At 35.9% G+C, this 19,641-nt stretch overlaps 2 protein-coding genes across 2 annotated transcripts; both read left to right on the forward strand.

Moving 5' to 3' along the window:
* The first annotated feature begins 1,252 nt into the window (after nucleotides 1–1,252).
* LOC120187741 lies at nucleotides 1,253–2,587 on the forward strand. The gene is made up of 3 exons (XM_039191380.1): nucleotides 1,253–1,384; nucleotides 1,543–1,668; nucleotides 1,761–2,587. The coding sequence occupies exon 3, from the start codon at nucleotides 1,952–1,954 to the stop codon at nucleotides 2,585–2,587; it is 636 nt and encodes a 211-aa protein (XP_039047311.1). The 5' UTR covers nucleotides 1,253–1,384; nucleotides 1,543–1,668; nucleotides 1,761–1,951.
* On the forward strand, nucleotides 1,288–3,912 carry LOC120187348. The gene is made up of 3 exons (XM_039191086.1): nucleotides 1,288–1,298; nucleotides 2,571–2,591; nucleotides 2,674–3,912. The coding sequence occupies exon 3, from the start codon at nucleotides 2,978–2,980 to the stop codon at nucleotides 3,419–3,421; it is 444 nt and encodes a 147-aa protein (XP_039047017.1). The 5' UTR covers nucleotides 1,288–1,298; nucleotides 2,571–2,591; nucleotides 2,674–2,977; the 3' UTR covers nucleotides 3,422–3,912.
* The last annotated feature ends 15,729 nt before the right edge of the window (nucleotides 3,913–19,641 follow it).

Raw genomic sequence — 19,641 nt, forward strand, 5'->3', positions numbered from 1 at the left:
AGGTGATTTGGTCTTTACTCAAAAAATTTTCCCTTTGAGCCGTAAGGAATATTAAATCTCTGAAGCGATAAGCCAGATTCATGAGACCAGTCTATTGTAATTCACTGAAACTTCTGTCGCTTTAATGGCGTCAAGATCTAGTTTTTAACTTTCCGAAACGAAACATACAATACTGATGACTTTAAGATTCTTAAACAAAACAAATAGCAAATTTAGATAAATACTTAAATGATTACCTTAATCAGCATTATATAATTGTTAAGTTGATTGCATATTAAACTTGAATATGGTAGATTTGGATATTAAGAATCTGATTCTGATATGACTATCCGACAGCTGAATTACCTTTAAAGTCGTCGTTCTTTGGTAAATTTTATTACAGGAATGTAAAACAGTGAGCTGCATATGCACTTGATTTATAGCATAGATGTCTCTGTTTTGCAGAAACAAAGATTTGTTCATACTGGGAAGGAAAAAAATGAGTAGAAATGGGAAAAAATACGTAATTTAATTTTGTTACCAAAGAAGCCTGTTTTACCAGGGAATAAAATGGATATTTTTCCAATGATTTTGCATGTGAAATTGAAAACACAAATAAAAAACTTCATTATCTATGCAGAAAGCAGAAGAGGAGATCAGGAAACCAAGTTTGGTTCTGAAGAAATCTGAAGGTGGACTTGATGTGCCTCCCGTACCGGATGAAAGCTTGGATAAATCAGAGAGTATCGAGTTAGCCGCTAATAATGTGGTTGAAACCTTGAATACTGTCTTTCAAGGAAATCCCGAGATATGCAAGTGTGGAAGTTTTTCAATATCGCCTCAGGTTTCAAAGGAGGAGGATGGAAAGATGTCGAAGATCGAGGTAATTGCTAACAATGATTCTTCTCTGGAAGAGAAACCTGGGAATATTGAAGAAGAACTGAGCTAAAATGCTGAGATTGAGTCCAATAAACAAGAGGTCAACTTGGAGCTCAAGAAAAAAGCTTCGATCCGTAGTCCGGATCTGATAATGGACAGCTCGAATGAGGCTAATGAAATAGTTACCAAGGCTAATCCCTCCAATAATATTCAAGAGGAACTTAAAATCATTGAAGAAATCAAAGACACTGAACCAGAGAAGCTGCTTGCTGTAGTGGAAAAGGGAGAGGGCAATGAAGCAACTGATCTGGCTGAAAAACCGGTAAGTGAAAAGGACCAAATCATTTCCGATAGCACTGGAGACACCTTAACCTGAAAATCAGCAGAAACTTCCGAGATCAGGGTACATGAAACAATCTCAGAAATCAGTGAAGTTTCCAGTAAAGAGCTGCAAATTGACGATCCATACAAGGAGGCTGCTTGCATACATGAACCTGCTGCGGAAGTTGGTGACAAACCTGAAGTGGTAAGCCAAGCTACAACGGCATCAAGTGAAAGTGTCAATTTTGAAGATTATGCGAATTCGGAATCAGAAAACCTTACTGTGATTTATTCATGTTTATATGTTACCTAGTCATACTTTTGTCGCCGTTGGTCAAGTTGAAAATTTGTTCGGTCATGTAGATGAGTAAAGAACCAGAAATTGAGGAACATCCTAAAGTTGACATCTCGAGCCCATCGATTAGTGATGAAACTGTGAAGGAAAGCATAAAGGAAGATGAAAGCATCCCATTGAAGTCAACAGAAAAGGTCAGCTAATAAAAGAAAGCTGATTTGGATCCAAAAAATGTGTTCCTTTTTACTATTCTTGTTTCGCGACTTACAGGTTCAATGTTTTGCAGGCTAACTCTTCAACTGAACTTGAGGACTCGACCAATGAAAAAAACCTTAGTAGAAGGAAGCACCAATGCTGCTGAACCCGAATCTGCACCGGTTGCACCAGAAACAGAAGAGAAAAAGCAGGAAGCAGATAATGCTGTTCCCACTGAAAAAAGCAGTCTAGCAACGACCAGACATGAAGGGGCCGGCGTAGATGGTGTGGAACAGGCAGATTCCTCCATATCATTCAAGAAGGGACGAAGGAATGCAGGATGAAGTTCCAAATGAGCATTCCAAAACTCCTCTCCCACAAGCAATAGATGAGACACTAATGGAAAAGGAGGATAATCCAACTTTTGACATTCCAAAAATAGAGGCCATAGAGACAGGACTGGAACACCTGCACAAGGAATCAAACGTGCATACAGAACAGGAGACCGGAAAATACAAATCTGTAGCAGAAACATCGAAAGCTGAACAATCATCAGACTTAGGATTGGTGAAAGAGCATATCGAAGATGGAAAACAGTTGGATGAATCCATGGGTGCGGAAGAATCCTCGGGTATATGCAAAGATGTCGAAAAGATTGTCGAAGCAGAAGATGATTTAGCTAAGAACTTGGCAGAACAAGAAACTGAAGTGCCGAAAGTAACTCCTGATCAGATTTCTGAGGTCAAAAACCTGAATGTAAGTGAAGAAATAAGTAAGGAAACCATCCCTGAACTGAGCAAGAACCAAGCTGATGAAACCATCACCGATGTTCAAAACCAAGAATGTGGAGGAACCGGAAGACAAACTGGAGGATGCACAAAAAGAAAGCTAGATGAACAAGATTGCCATCTTGTCTAAAGAGGTAAATAACATCCCTTTCTCACCAAAGATGTTGGTAACTTTTGCTTCAGGTTTTGTAACATTTTTAACTTTTTTATAGATAGGTGGAGGATTGCACTTCAGTCTCAAATGAATGTCTGAAGGAAGGAGACTTGAAGGAACAGGTAGAAGCGAAAAACTTGGAGGTTGAAGAACATTAAACCAAGGACTGAGAATCGTCAGTCATCGAAGAATCAGTAGAAAGGAAACAGGATCAAGAGTCTGGAAAGCCTTAAGTGTCCCAAACGAAGATGCGGAATCAGAAGAAAAAGTTAAGGACATTATCCATGATCAAAGCTGCATTTTCAAGAAAAGAGTGATGAAACCGTGACAAAAGTTGGAGCTGTGACAAGCTTAGACAACACTGAGATGAATGAGGAGCTTGTGAATTTGAGCTCGGTCAAGATGAGCAAAGAAAGTATCAGAAGTTATGCTAATCAAGAGATTAAACAAGTAAAGAATCCAGAACAAGAAGTGCAGAAAACAGAACCAGCATCGGAACCCGAAGTGAGTGAAGCTGATCAAACCAAAGCTTTGCCTGAAACATCACCTGAATACCCACCTGAATTCATTCCACCTTCTGTTGCAACATTGCCTTCCAAGGATGAAGAAATCGAAACTGCACACTTGAATCAGAAGTTAAGAGAAGTGATACATAAGGATGCTGAAATTGTTAAACATGAAAGCACAATAGAAGAAGTATGCTTGCAACAGGAAGTAGAAAGCGAGCCTGGGCTTTATCAGAAGAAAAAACCATTGTTGATGAGGGTCTTCAAATCGAAGAACCAGACGATCAAATTCAGACAAGTTTGACATCACTTTCTAAGGATGACTTATCTGACGCAAAGCAAACAACAGTGACATGCTTGGAAAAAGAAAAGGTTGAAGATGGTAAGAAAGATGAAACTGGTGCTGCTCGAACTATCAAACTGGAGGGAACCAAAGGATCAATCTTCATCTTAAGCATTGACTGAAGCTATTGTGGAACAAGAAACTTCTGTTGCTCAAGCTTCATTAGCTGAGGATTCGAGGGAGATTGAAACCTCTGCATTGCCTTCTGAGAAACATGAAACAATGGAAACTGAAACACAAAAAGATGAGAGTCCACCAAAGATCCAAGAACAAACAATAGATATCGAAGAAGCCTCGAATGTTGAAGTTGAGACAAGTGAAAATGCTTTTGACAATGAATTGATCAAAGAGAAACTTGTCAAACCAAGTGCCGGAGAAAATCAGTGTGACAATACAAATGAAACCATAGTGAATGAAGTTTCAAAAGAAAATACAAGCAATCAAATGCAGGATTAGCTTGAAACCTTGATGGTTTGATATATTTCCTTTTTCATTTTTGATTCGGTTTTTCGAAAAAAATGGCAGCTCTTGGAGGTCAAGGAAGTTACTGAAACATCAAATTTATCGGAAGAGCCGGCAAAAGATGACTATTGATGAGTGTTCTGAATCGGTTATATTTTCTCGTTATTTCTTCGATCTTATGGATTTATTGCTGCTGATTTGGTTGTGTTATGTTTATTTTAGTGCAGGGTCCCACTTTCTAGAATTAGTAGTAAAACGGACGCATATGCATTTTTTTATTATTTGTTCACGGCTGGAGATATGGGCACGACTCTGGGCATGACACGGTTTGGCGTGGCAGTTTCTAGAAGGTCCAATTAGCGGTAGCTTTCTAGAAGATCTAGTTAGCGCGCCTTCTGGAAGATGGACGGGCAGAGTTGTATTAGGAGACTTATTTTAAAGTTTGAATTTAGAAAACATTTATCTTTAGAATTATTTTTATTTTAATTTATTTGTTAATCTCTAGGTTTTTAGAGGCTATAAATACTCTCTTGGAGTAAGCCTAAATTCACAACTCAAATTATAATTTTCTTCTCCTTTCTAGTTTTATAAAAATTCTCTCCTTTACTTATTTTTCAAGTTTTCGGTTTTTTTCCTTTATTTTTAAGTTTTGTTTTTAAATATGCTAAGTATGACTTTTGTCATGCTTAGCTAATTTTCCCATAAGCCGAGAGCTAAAGCGATGACTCAATTCCACCAGGAGAATTGAAAAATGCCCTTAATAACTTCAGAATATCTCTCTCAGTCTATGTGCTTATTTTTCAAAATCAAAACAGTTTTCAAAATCAAAGATTGACTTTGGTCAAGATGTTGTTGCGATTAAATGTGTGGGAGGAAGGATCGCTTATTGAAAGCACATTCGACTTCCTGGGAACACACTTGGCCAGATAGTCTTGCCAAGAGGGAATTGAGATCAGAATTAATGGTTATTAAAACAAAAATCCGAGCCGGTCGTCACGAACTTAACCGGTAATTGATCTACGACAATTGATGTTGATTAGATCAGTTTCCGAAGCCGGAATCAAAGATTTCCTTGGGTATTCGTTATACAAAATAGAGTCATGGGGATTGCCCTTGTAGACAAAGTAACCGACGTGAATCCCGAAGGGAAAATCTAATTCAATGATCTGAAGGAAATTGAGTCAAAGCAAGGCTTGAGGCTGTTTTTACCGTATTCATTTTCAACTTTTCAATCTTTTCACTTTAAAACGCTTTTATTATTATTTAATCATTTTCTAAAAAAACCCCACTTACTATATAACGCTTGGTTTAAACAATTCAGATGAAAATTTGGAATTTTCTAAGTCCCTGTGGATCGACCCTCACTTCTCTTTACTACGTATTTCCTTTATTTATTGATTAAGAAGAATGAATTTATTTTGACATCAAAACAAAAGTTGTCAAATTGGCGCCGTTGCCGGGGACTTCACCAAAGATACTAATTTTTGTTTCATTTTTATTTATGACCAGGACAAACTCGGGCGAATTAGTGGAGTATGACCCAAAAATTAGAGCCAGTGCTAGGAGACTTCACGCACAAACGCTTCAGGAAAGAAGGAGACAACATCAAATCCAAAATCAAATTCATAATCAAATTCAGGTGAATTCGTTAATATTGAACCAAATCTGATGGTCGATCCTTGCGGCACCTACTGAACAAGAGCCTTTGTGAATTGATTTTCACCAAGGCGAAACTCCATACCAGTTAAAATTGGCCGTATTCATCTCCTCCTTACCTTTCGCGGATTGCCAAAGGAGAATCCACATAAACATCTCACAGAATTTCAGATGGTATGCTCTAGCATGAGACCACAGAGAGTAACTGATGATCAAATAAAACTTAGAGCTTTTCCTTTTTCCTTTGCCAATTTGGCTAAGGAGTGGTTATTTTATCTACCCTCAAATTCTATTACTACATGGGCTCAAATGAATCATCTTTTTCTTGACAGGTTTTTCCCTGCGGTGAAAGCAAGTGAGTTACGAAGGAGAATACTTGGAATCAAGCAACTTGATGGAGAGTTACTCTATGACTACATAGAGAGGTTTAAAAAGTTATGTGCTAGTTGCCGATAACATGGGTTAACTAAACAAACACTCATTCAATACTTTTACGAATAATTAACTCCCTTGGAAATGAAGATGATCGATGTTGCCAGCGAATGAGCTTTGGTGAACATGACTCCTATTGAGGCTAGGGATTTAATTTCAACAATGGCCGTAAATTACCAACAGTTCTGCCCAACTAATGAAACTCATCGAAGGGTTCATGAGATAAGTTCATCTTCTTTAAAGTAAGATAGATAAATTAACTGAAGTAGTCAACTCTCTTGTTGCAGGAAAGATAGGACCCAACAGACTATGTGGAATATGTGCATTACCTGATCATCCAACAGACGGTTTTCCAATGATTCAAGATGACACAACAGCTCAAGTTAATAAAGTAGGCAACTTTTCGGGACCTCCCCAGAGGGCCTATGTTGAACTATATTTTGATATAACAATTTATGACAAAATGTTTTTGGACTTAAATTGAATTTATTAAAAGTTTTAAAACATAATTCAAAGTCCATTTAAGTTGGAATTGAGAACAAATTTTTTATGAATAGTATTATACCGTATGAACAGTACCGATACTGTATGAATAGTACCTATACTGTGCGAACAGTACTAAACAGTATCGATGCTCAAAAACATCGAATGCAAAATGAGTACCGATACTGCTACAATAGTATCAATACTGCTATAGTAATATCAAGCTCAACGGTCAAAAATTCAAATATTACAAAGGTAGTATCGATACTCATTGAAGTAGTATCGATACTAGTTCTCGGTAGTTTTATTTTGCAGAAAAATAATCCCCAACGGCTCAAAAACATACCAAACGGCTAGATATGACTTCAAACTCATTTCAAGCTATAAAAACAAGCTGAGGACACTTGAAGAAAATATAGAACAACTATTCAAGCAATCAAACACAAGAGAAGAGTTTTTCAATCTTATTTCATCTTTCTCTTATAAATAGTTTGTTCTTGTGGGCTTAATTCTTGTAAACACCTATCTTAGAAGGTTTTCTTGTTTACATTTCCTTTCATTATAAATGGGTTTTGGTTCTAGCTAAGCCTGTTAAAAGCTAGGGATAAGGTTCTGGTTTAGCCCGTGAAAAACTAGGGAGTTGTAAAGGTTATCTCTTTGTCCTTGAAAAGGAAAGAACAAATTAGTTAATTTTTTGGAAAATCCTTGGTGAGGAGATAAGGTAGTGATGTAGACTTGCTTACGAAGTCGAACCATTATAAATCTCTGTACAAATTTTTTATCTTTCAATCTCCTTACTCCCTAAACACAAGAACCATCTCGACCCCTCTTGGAGAACATTTTCAGTTATCGATTTGAGCTTTGCAAATCCTAACAATTGGTATCAGAGCTTAACTCGTTAGAAGGCTTAACATCCTTGAGACGATCCTAGAAGACACTCTACCAATTCCAAGCACAACGGTGAAGATGGCTTCCACCTCTGGCTCGTTCCACATAGAAGACTCCCAACTGATCGACAAGCCTCCATACTTAAACGGAGCAAACTATCATCATTGGAAGAAATTAATGAAGCTATTCATACAATCTAATGATCTTGATGCATGGGACATGATCGAGAATGGCTACTCTTCTCCAAAGAAGAAGGAGAAAAGTGGAGTGACCAAGAACAGAAGAAAACTCAACTTAATGCCAAGGCCATGCACATATTGTTTTGTGCTTTTGGTCCAGATATATATGAAGGATTTTCTTCTTGTTCAAGTCCCAAGGAGCTTTGGAATAAGCTCGAAAAGCTTCATGGAAACAAGAAAGAAGAACCAACAAAGGTGGTGTTTCTAATGCCCGTGAAGAGCCTGAGGTATCTTCTAACTCTAATGAATTTAATTCGTATTCTTTTGATGAGTTACAAAATGCCTATAATAAGTTGTATTTGGGATTTGAGACCATGAATTCCAAATATACAAAATTAACTTCAAAATTCAAAATAAATCGATTTTGAAAGCAAAAGTTGATTTTGAAAAACAAAAATGAAATTTTGAAAAATGATTTAGAGCTTTCAAAAATCAAAACAAATGATTTAGAAAAAGAAAATTTTGATTTAAAAGTTAAGCTTGAAAGCTTAACAAAAGAAAAAGAATTAATTTCTAAAAACAACTTATTATGTTTAAAAATGACAAAATGCTCATATTGCCATTTTCATGGTCATTTGGAACATACTTTTCCTTTTAAGAAAGGAAAACGTTTTAAAATTAGACAAGTATGGGTTCCTAAGGGAACAAGGGGATTGAAACTAACGTCCAAGGATCCAAAGCAATTTGGTTACCAAAATCGAAATGAATGTCTCTTGTAGGTGTGTGGAAGCAATGGTGATGATGAAAGTGAAGATATTCAAATGCTCTAGCCACACATGAAAAAGGAATGGGTAACCTTTAGACTTAATAATTTTGATTTTGATTATTTGGTTGCTCATTTAGTTTATGCATGCATGAGTTTTGATTTTAAATGGTTATGCATTGATGTATGTTAAAAAGGTGTTATGATGAACATTTTAAAGTTTTAATGATTTTCATAATTTTTAGTTCATCATAATGAATTTTGGTCAAAATTGATTTTCAATGCAAATGATATATCTCTAACAATTGATATCAAATTTTCAAATGCTTTGTCTTTAAAATTTTTTAAGTTTTTGACCTAAATTTAAATGTTTATGCATATGATCTAAAATGTAGATGATATCTCTCTAACAATTGATATCAAAATTTTCAAATGCATAACATTTTTGGAAAACTTTATGCATATGCACTTAATTTCAATAATTTGTATTGCATAAAGTGTTTTAGATTTGGATATATTGAATTTCATGTGCTTTTAATATGTTTGTTATTTTTTGTTGAAATTCAATTTTGTTTTAAGTGTCAAGTTTTTAAAGCTAAATTTTGTTTGGAATGCACTTATTGAGGGGAAGCTTTTATTTTTCAAATGATTTTAAGATAAAATTTAACACTTACTCTCCCTGTGTTATTTTAGAACTTTAAAGATTGAATTATTTTTTATATAAGGGGGAGAAGTATGGTTTGAAAAATTCAATTTCTTAATGAAAAAAGGGGAGCTGAACATTTTTATATATTTTCCAACAATTGGTAACAATTGGTATCTTTTTCATTAAACATTTTATTAGGGAGAGTTTTACCAAAAACAATTTTTAAAATGTTTTGTTATATAAAAAAGGGGGAGATTGTTGAACTATATTTTGATATAACAATTTATGGCAAATTTTTTTGGAGTTGAATTGAATTTATTTAAAGTTTTCAAAAATAATTCAAAGTCCATTTAAGTTGGAATTGAGCACAAATTTTTTATGAATAGTATTGTACTATATGCACAATACTGATATTGTATGAATAGTACCAATACTATATGAACAGTAATGAACAATATTGATGCTCAAAACATCGAATGCAAAATGAGTACCGATACTGCTACAGTAGTATCGATACTGTTATAGTAATATCAAGCCCAACAGTCAAAAATTCAAATATTACAAAGGTAGTACCAATACTCATTGAAGGAGTACCAATACTACTTGTTCTGGGCAGTTTTATTTTACAAAAAATGAATCCCCACCGGCTCCAAAACATTCCCAACGACTAGATACGACTTAAAACTCATTTTAAGCTATAAAAAAACAAGCTGAGGACACTTGAAGAAAATATATAACAACTATCCACTCAATCAAACACAAGAGAAGGGTTTTTCAATCTTATTTCATCATTCTCTTGTAAATAGTTTGTTCTTGTGGGCTTAATTCTTGTAAACACCTACCTTAGAGAGGATTTCTTGTTTACATTTTCTTTCATTGTAAAGGGGTTTTGGTTCTAGCATAACCTGTTAAAATATAGGGACAAGGTTCTAGTTTAACCCGTGAAAAACTAGGGAGTTGTAAAGGTTATCTCTTTGTCTTTGAAAAAAGAAAGAACAAATTAGAGAATTTGTTGGAAAATTCTTAGTGAGGAGCTAAGGTAGTGGATGTAGACTTGGTTGAGAAGTCGAACACTATAAATCTCTGTGAAAATTTTCTATCTTTCAATCTCCTTACTCCCTAACAAGAACCATCTCGACCCCTTTTGGCAAACATTTTCGGTTGTCGATTCGAGCTTCCGCAAATCCCAAGAGCTTATAATCCCTAGAGAAACACTTACAACCCAGGATGGAGGGATCATCCAAATTTCAGTTACGCTCAAAACTCAAGGCCAAATTAAGCTTATCAACCAAGGCCACCTCTACCACCCCAACTGCCGCATAAGACATCGTTAGAGTCAATTGTTGAAAGATTAGCACTTTCCTAGGAAAAAATCCAGATTCGTACTGAAACCCACTTCCAAGAGATGGACAAAAAGATAAGCCAATTGGCTCAAATCGTAGGACGCTTAGAATCACAAGGTCAACTTTCGTCTCAAACCGAGGTAAATCCAAGGGAAAATGTCAGTGCCATCACTCTTCGGAGTGGTACAGTAGTGGCGCCACCTATTCTGAAAGATGAAGCAATCCTAAAAGGGAAGAAGAATATTGATTCAGGATTTAGAAGAAGAGTGACGAAGTACAAATGGATCCAACGCCATCTCCCTATGACGTGCCACCACCTTTTCCATCGAGGTTAGTAAAAAATGATAAATAAGTTGAGGAAAAGGAAATACTAGACGTATTTCAGAAGGTGGAAATCAATATACCTATCCTCAAGGTTATCCAAAAGGTTCCAAGATATGCCCAGTTTTTTAAGAACCTTTGCACAACAAATAGGAAACTTACCGGGAATAAGAAGGTAAATCTAGGAGAACATGTCTCAGCTGTTGCCACCAAAACTGAAAGACCAATATATGTTTGCAATACCTTGTAAAATTGGTAAAATTGGAATAAAACGAGCCATGTATGATCTTGACGCTTCTATTAATGTAATGTATCTCTGTGTTTACAATATGATTACTAATAAGCCATTGAAGGATACAAGAATATCAACTCAACTTGCCGATAGATCTGTCATTTATCCGGAAGGACTCTTGGAAATTGTGCTGGTAGAGATAAATGATTTAATATTTCCCACTAAATTTTATGTAGTTGACATGGAGAATGATCACACCATCACTTCTTCCAATATTCTATTGGGGTGTCCATTTCTATGTACTACGCACACAAAGATTGACGTAAGAAGTGGGACTTTAACCATGGATTTTGATGATGAAATCGTTAAATTTGATGTGTATAAAAAATGAAATGCCGGGACAAAGTGGCAAGCATAAATTATGTATGTATTATTGATCCTTTGGAAAATGAGTATGTAGAAACTAATTTTTCTTTTGATCATGATGAGGACATTAGGAAGTTAAAAAAATATTTTCAGATTGTGCCAATTTAAAATTGATTCTTTCTAAGTCTAAAGTTCTGCCTTCTATTTTACAGGTACCTAAGATAGAACTCAAACAAATGCTGAAAAACTTAAAGAGTGCCTTTTTAGGAGAAAATGCTACTTCACTGGTTATTTTGAATAAGCTGTCAAAGCTAAAAAAGATCCGAAGAATAACCTATGAGAATGCCAAATTCTACAAGGAGAAAATAAAAAATTATTCAATTGTAGAATTTCTCACAAGGAAATTCTTAGTTGGAAAAAAATGTATGAAGTGGAAGAAGTATTTCTCTTAGAACTTGTAGTTAGAATCAGGTCGTCGAGATAACGACGTTAAAAAAAGGTGCTTTATGGGAGGCAACCCATTTTTTGCATTTAATTTATTTTATTTCAATTGTGCAAGTTTCATTTAATTATTTTTTTCAGGAACCAAATGTTTTTAATCAAGCTTAAACGATGAAGGTTCACGCAAATTATATTCGAACTGTGAAAAAATCAACTCGAGAAGCAGTAAAAAAATCGTACGAAACTTGGAAGAATTTGTTCAATACTGTGCGCACCGTTTCATTAAAAACGTCGCATGTTAGCACACCTCTATGGAGGTCGGCGCACATTAGCAAAGCTCAAATCACCTTTTCCCCCCTTTTTGTGAGATATTCTACCGCCCTATCTCCTCTCTTTCTTTCTTTTTTTGACCGTGGACCCCATCTCTTTCTCTATCACTTCACATTTTTAATTTTAAACTCCCCTTTATTCTTATCAAAACCAAATTTTACTCAAATTCAAACACCCCCACGCACGACAGAACCAAATTAAACCCAACCTCTTTGCCTCTTCTCCCAACTGATTACTTCCCCCCAAAAAATGCATTCATCATCTATTTCTCTTCTCACTGTCGTCGGCCTTACCGGACTACTCCGTTCGTTCTAACACGTGCTTCAACCCGTCCACTACTCTTCACTCTACAATGGTGCGCACAAGAAACCAATCGGGCGACGCCGGCGCTCCTCCACCCGTCGTCCTTGGAGGACGTCATGCATTAATGTGTCGGCCTTTGTCGCCATACCAAGTGATTCGGATTCCATTCCGCTTCCACCTCCATTCGCCCGACGCAAGGCTGTGGCTATGTCATTCGACGTTTGCACTGACCACCTCATTACGCCCTAGGCCGAGCACCTCTCACCGTCCGTCACTGCCGCGCTCCCCTTCTCTTTAATTCCAATCAATGCCGACTATAGGAACGTCATTATCTCATCCGTAACCGTCGGGCTTCCCATCATATTCGATGCATTTGGCGGCATCAAACAATACTCTAGAGGTAAATTATACTCTTATTTCGGTTCAACCTTTGGTAATGTACCATCCTATTTATGGTTTTACAGAGATTTCAACGTTGGTTTTCCACCCCCGGATCCCTCTCCTGCGACATCGAGCTCTCGGCAACAACCCGGCCAGCACGCTTCACCGGCCCATTCGTCTACCCTGGGTATTTTCCTGCTCCTAAAAGTCCACCGCCTGCCCACGAGAATCATGAGTATAATCGATGGTGTTGCTCGTATGCCGTCCCTTCCGAAGAGACTCTTGAAGGTTACTTGCAATTCTCAGACGAGGAGTTGGTGCATTTTGAGTCGATAAGACATCATCCATTTCATGTAGGTAAACATATTCCGACTCGAACTTTAGAAGCTTTACATTTACGTGGATTTGTTCATACTTATTTTGCTGCTATTGGTTGGACTTTATATCTGATGATTAATTGTGGCACGTTTTATGAACTTGTCTTTGAATTTTACGCCACATTTAATTTTTTGCCAAATCATCTTATTAATGTTAACTCTCCCGATGTCGTTATATTTCGATTATGCGGAAACTATTTTTCATGTTTATTTCTGAGTTTAATCTTACTATAGGGTTCATGATGGATGTCACAAATCATGCGTATTTGACTACTCTACTTGAGATTATGTAGGATTTTGATGTCAATATGGCTTATGAGACACTTACCTATTTGGCTAGCCATACGTTCAACGTTCGCTCGACTCGAGCTCATCTTATCTACGACCCGCCTTGTGCTACATCCATATTTTCCTCGTCTACAATTACTCCGGCCAAAATGACTCGTCTTCCTCCTTGAGTCGGGTTAAACGTTTCTTTTTATGGTGCATGTCAACCGCCAACAGGTGAACTTAGTATTTTAGTTTGCTCGGGCCTTTAAGATCTTTATTCGGTCCAATCGTCCACTTGTCCTTTGCTCTTACATTACTCATTTAGCCTATCGCATCGCTAATTTTGATATTACCATATTTACATATACTTTTTCTACAGATGCTTTGGATGAGAGATGCTTGGACTCGATGGGCTTACTTGCCGGAACCCCGAGTGCACCATACTTTATTCCACCTGGTGTCCTCACTCCTCGCAGCGAGCAAGTTTTTGTTCGCCGAATGCGCCGCAACCACCACCTACAACACCTTGCCCGGACATGCAATCATAAATGGATATAGTCCACAACCGTCTCCATACCATTGAGACAAACATTACTGAAATTCTTTCATATCTTCGTCCTAGCGCCTCCCACCGCAGCTGTGGCCGTGGTCAACAGTAAATACGGGAAGTACTCTATTCTTTCTCTTGTACTTTAATTTTACGTTTTGAGGCAAAATGCTTTAAGTGAGGGTTAGTAGAGTGTAGGTTGAATTTTCTTTGCTTATCTCTATGTTTTGATGCTAGTATGTGTTGATTGGATTTGTGAATAATTTCATTGAATTTCTTTGTCTTGTTGAATATTTTTGGAATGCCATGATTGTTTGAGAACACATAATTGTTTAGGATTAGGATATTCTTGATAGCGAACAACATGAATTATGATCAAGTTGGTATTTTTATGATATTCCATGATTTTTTGGTTGAAATGTGCTTAGCTCAATGCATGAAAACAATTTGGTGAGATTTGAGCATTTACGAATATATCATTTTGCTCTCATTTTATTGGATTGAGTGTCTAATTTCACATTGGTATTCTAGAACCTACATTTTAAATACTGTCAGATTACACATGAAAATAATGCCTAAAATGATTTGGGCACCTTAGGATTAACCATTCTATTTTCCCCCACTAAAACTGCCTACCCATGCATTTTCCCCTAGTTAATCACTCTTGAGCATATTCTCACTTCTTTTTTTTTCACCACATTTATAAACCCAAGCCTTTTTATTTATCCCTCTTTTCTACCCTTTTCAGGGCAAGTGAACAGTTAATCCAATGTATGCTCCATAAAAAAAAAGAAAAAAACAATAATAGTAGTTTAGAAAAAAAGAAGTTGTTCAAAGAAAAACAAGAGAAAAGACATACGAAAAATAAAACAACGACAAAAATGTGAAAAAGAAAAAAAATCAAATTCATTTTGAAAGGAAAGCTGTTGTTTATTGGTTTGTCTTTTTATCTTGTTATGCTTAATGTTTTTATGGAGTTGAACTTGTTATTTGTTAGTTCATTGCCTTCAATTCTAGCCATATTATTTAGTGTTTTCCCCACCTTTACCTAATCCCCATTACAACCAATAAAAGACCCTTTGATTTACTTGTAGGCCTATGGTAATATCGAGTCGGTTCTAACATTGAGCGTTTCTATACCCCAAACACATTGAGTGAATCTTGATAAGGTGTTGAGTTATGGGCATTGAGATTAATGAATGAATGGATGTTCCAATTGCATTTAACTTGTTATATTAGTGATATTCAATTGATTGATGTCTTGACTTGAATAATTCTTGTGGTCTCTACCTTGCTTCCTTGAATGTTAAACTTGACAAAGAATGGTAAATGGAATTTTTGACTGATTTGATAATATCATACTTGAGGACAAGCATGAGATAAGTAAGGGGTAATTTGATGAGTGTTCTGAATCGATTATATTTTCTCGTTATTTATTCGATCTTATGGATTTATTGCTGCTGATTTGGTTGTGTTATGCTTATTTTCGTGCAGGGTTCCACTTTTCAGAATTAGTAGTAAAACGGGTGCATTCTATAATATTTGGTCATGGCTTGAGATATGCACATGACTCTGGGCATGACACGTTCTGACGTGGCATTTTCTAGAAGGTCCAATGAGCGGCAATTTTTTAGAAGATCTAGTCAGCGCGCCTTCTGGAAGATGGACGAGCAGATTTGCATTAGGAGACTTATTTTAAAGTTTGAATTTAGAAAACATTTATCTTTAGGATTATTTTTATTTTAATTTCTTTGTTTTTCTCTAGGTTTTTAGAGGCTATAAATATCCTCTTGGGGTAAACCTAAATTCACAACTCAAATTACAATCTTCTTCTCCTTTCTAATTTTATAAAAATTCTCTTCTTCATTTATTTTTCAAGTTTTCAGTATTTTTCCCCTTATTTTTAAGATTTATTTTTAAAATGCTAAGTATGACTTTTTTCATGCTTAGCTAATTTTCCCATAAGCCAAGAGCTGAAGCGATGACACAATTCCACCGGGAGAATTGAAAAAGGCCCTTAATAACTTCAAATATCTCTCTCAATCTCTGTGCTTATTTTTCAAAATCAAAATAGTTTTCAAAATCAAAGATTGAATTTAGTCAAGATGTTGCGATTAAATGTGTGGGAGGAAGGATTGGCTTATTGAAAGCACATTCGACTTCCTGGGAACACACTTGGCGAAATAGCCTTGCCAAGAGGGAAATGATATTAGAATTAATGGTTATAGAAACAACATTCCGAGTCGGTCGTCACAAACTTAAGTGGTAATTAATCTACGACAATTGATGTTGATCAGATCAGTTTCTGAAGCCGGAATCAAAGATTGCCCTGGGTATTCGGTATATAAAATAAAGTCACGATAATTGCCCTTGTAGATAAAATAACCGATGTGAATCCCAAAAGGAATATCTAATTTGATGATCTGAAGGAAATTGAGTCAAAGCGAGGCTTGAGGCTGTTTTTACCGTATTCATTTGCAACTTTACAATCTTTCACTTTAAAACGCTTTTATTATTATTTAATTATTTTCTACAAACCCCCCACTTACTGTATAACGGCTGGTTTAAACAATTCAGACAAAAATTTGGAATTTTCTAAGTCCCTATGGATCGATCCTCACTTCTCTTTACTACGTATTTCCTTTATTTATTGATTGAGAATAAGGAATTTATTTTGACATCAAAACGACAGTTGTCAGCTATGGAGAAAGTGAGCTCAAGGACAAACTGATTGAGGACAAAGAATTAGAAACAACTCAAACAGAAGAGGTCAGAAACTAATTTTGTTCATCTTAATCATTTCATGATTCTCTATATGTCTATTATGAAGATTTTAATATGTAATAGCACATTGTGGATGCTCAAAAGATCAGTGAAAATGAGATAACTGAAAAGAAGATTGTTTGTGAAGATAAAACTGCTGAAAATCCAAGCCCAACTTCATTAGTAATGCCAACACAAGAGGTTAGATTAAATATAATCCTCATAACAAACTTTTACATTAAATGAAATATGTAAACTTTTGAATTCACACTTGAGTCTGAGTAATCTAAACTAAAATATGTCATCAAACTCAGTAGCCATATGTTTCGTCTTTTATCAGGAATCAAGCTTAAAATTATCACAGGCAGGTCCAGAGGGTACCAAGGGTTCAAGCAATCAGATTTCCAGTGAATTAGAACCCATTGAAAAGAAAGAGATAACAAGTTCAGTTGTTCTAATAGATTTACATGACAAAGTTGCAGAATCCTCACAGAAAGCTGAAGTTGAAGATGTCAAAGTGGTTTATCCAAAGGAAGCATATATTAGCAATGGTGGAGATGAACAGACTCCTCTGGCGAAAAGATAACCGAGTAGTTAACTTTGAATGAGGATTTGACTAAGGTATTTCATGCATATATGGACATGGGCTTTGGGAGATGAGCCTACTCTCAGACCCAAATCTGATTTACATGGACTAATTCAAACGTCATAGTTCACTTGCATTCTTCATTTTCTCTTCTTATTTTGCTATAATCATGTATTTATAAACTTGACAACTGTTAATGGTGGAAAACAAGCATGACATATTAAGGAGATAAATGATGAACATACAACAGAGAAGACGAAAGAAACCTTGAAAATCCCAGAAAATGAAATTGAAAAGGTCGTATAGAGTCAATCGTCTTTGTTCCAGTTGTTCTTCTTTTGTTTCAGTCTCATGATAGACAATCTTAATCTTAAAAACAACTCACTGTGAAAACTCTGAAGGATGGTGCAAATAACAATGTTCAAAAATAGACTCTCAAAAAAGATGAAACTATGAAATATCAAGAACAAACTCAAGTTATAATGAAAGAAGCCACAACTGTAAGTGAAAAAATACATTAAAAACTTCAAAATGCATAACCAAAATGTTGAATCAAAATAGAGTAAAAACTCTAATTGATCAAGAAGAAAAAAAACTCTCTTTAGAATAATCTCATAAAATTGCAAAAGGGAAAACTCTTAAGAAAGCTTTCAAATGCTTATAATTAAGCTTTGATTATTGGATGATAAAAATCAAATACAAATGGGGTATTTATAGGTTACAAGAACCAATCTAAACCACTCATTAAAATAACCACAAAATAATTTAAACCATTGAAATTAAAAATGAGAAAAATACCTAATTTTCACCTAACTAAATTGATGTAAGCAATGACATCAAATTAATTTAGGTGTGGGCTTATTTAGGCTAATATTGACTTCTCAACACTCCCCCTCAATGTTAGCCCCCATTCTTTGAATCACGCTAAGCTGACGACGAAAATGTTCAAACTTTCCAACACTCAAGCTTTTTATAAACAAGTCAACAACTTTCTCATATGTCTTGATTTGCCTCTTCTCAATCTCTTCTTGCAAAACTTTTTCCCTAACAAAGTGGTAATGTACTTCCACTGTTTAGTTCTTGCATGAAAAATAGGATTCTCCGCCAGCCGAATTGCTGATTGGTTGTCACGTTACATTAGAACTGCATAATCTACTGGTTTATGTAGATCATTCATTAGTTGTACCAGCCACGTGCTTTCTTGAATTACCATTGCTGGTGCTCGGTACTCTGCTTCCGTAATTGACAAGGATACAGTCGGTTGTCTCTTGCTACACCAAGAAATTGTTCCAGAGCCAAGCTTAAACACATACCCAGTTGTTGATCTTTTGGTGTCATGATCTCATGTATAATCAGCACCATAATAACCAACTAACTTGCAGTCTTCACCTTTCTTGTACAAAATGTCATAGTCAATTGTACTCTTCACATATCTTAGTATTCGTCGAACTGTTTCCAAATGAGGTTTCTTTGGATTTTACATATATCGACTCATCACACCAACTACATAAGAAATGTCAGGTCGAGTTAAGGTTAAGTAGATCAGACTACCTACTAATTTTCGATACATTGTTGCATCTTCCAAATCTTTTCCTTCATGTGCACACATTTTCGCATTTAGGTTCCGTTGGCGTCGAAGTTGACTTGTATTCGAACATTTCAAACCTCTTCAACAAATCTTTAGCATATTTCTGTTGACATATAAATATTCCTTCGTGTGTGATCAACCTCTAAACCAAGTAAGCTTAAGTTGTCGAAGTTCCTTCATCTGGAAACGGACTGTTAAATTCTCCTTCATCTGAAGAATTTCTGCCTCATCATCACCGGTAATGATTAACTCATCCACGTACACTAGCACGATAGCTTGTTTACCTTCATTGACTTTGAAAACAAACTAGAATTTGTAGGTGTTACTGAATAGCCACTTTTCTTTAGAAATTCAACAATCTTACCATACCACGCCCTAGGTGCTTGTTTCAATTCGTAGAGTGCTTTTCACAGCTTACACACATATTCAGGATAATCTTGGCTTTAAAAACCCATTGGTTGGGTCATGTAGATCTCTCAATCTATCTCTTCATGAAGAAAAGTATTTTTCACATCCATCTGCCACATATTCCAGTCTTTGTTGGCTACAAGTGCAAGTAGGACTCGTACGGTTGTAAGTTTTACCACTGGACTAAATGTTTCATCATAGTCTAGTCCAAACTATTGAGAGAAACCACAAGCTACCAATCATACCTTGTACCTCTCGATTGACCCATATGGACGGCGCTTTCTCTTGTAAACCCATTTGCAAGATATGGATTTCACATCTTTTGTCTTTGGCACAAGATCCCAAGTTTTATTTTGCTGAAGTGCATCGATCTCTTCTTTCATAGTTGGCATCCTCTCAGAACTCTACAATACTTC

The sequence above is a fragment of the Hibiscus syriacus genome, unplaced genomic scaffold (assembly GCF_006381635.1).
Source record: "Hibiscus syriacus cultivar Baekdansim isolate YM2019G1 unplaced genomic scaffold, ASM638163v2 tig00113725_pilon, whole genome shotgun sequence".
Lineage (NCBI taxonomy): Eukaryota > Viridiplantae > Streptophyta > Magnoliopsida > Malvales > Malvaceae > Hibiscus > Hibiscus syriacus.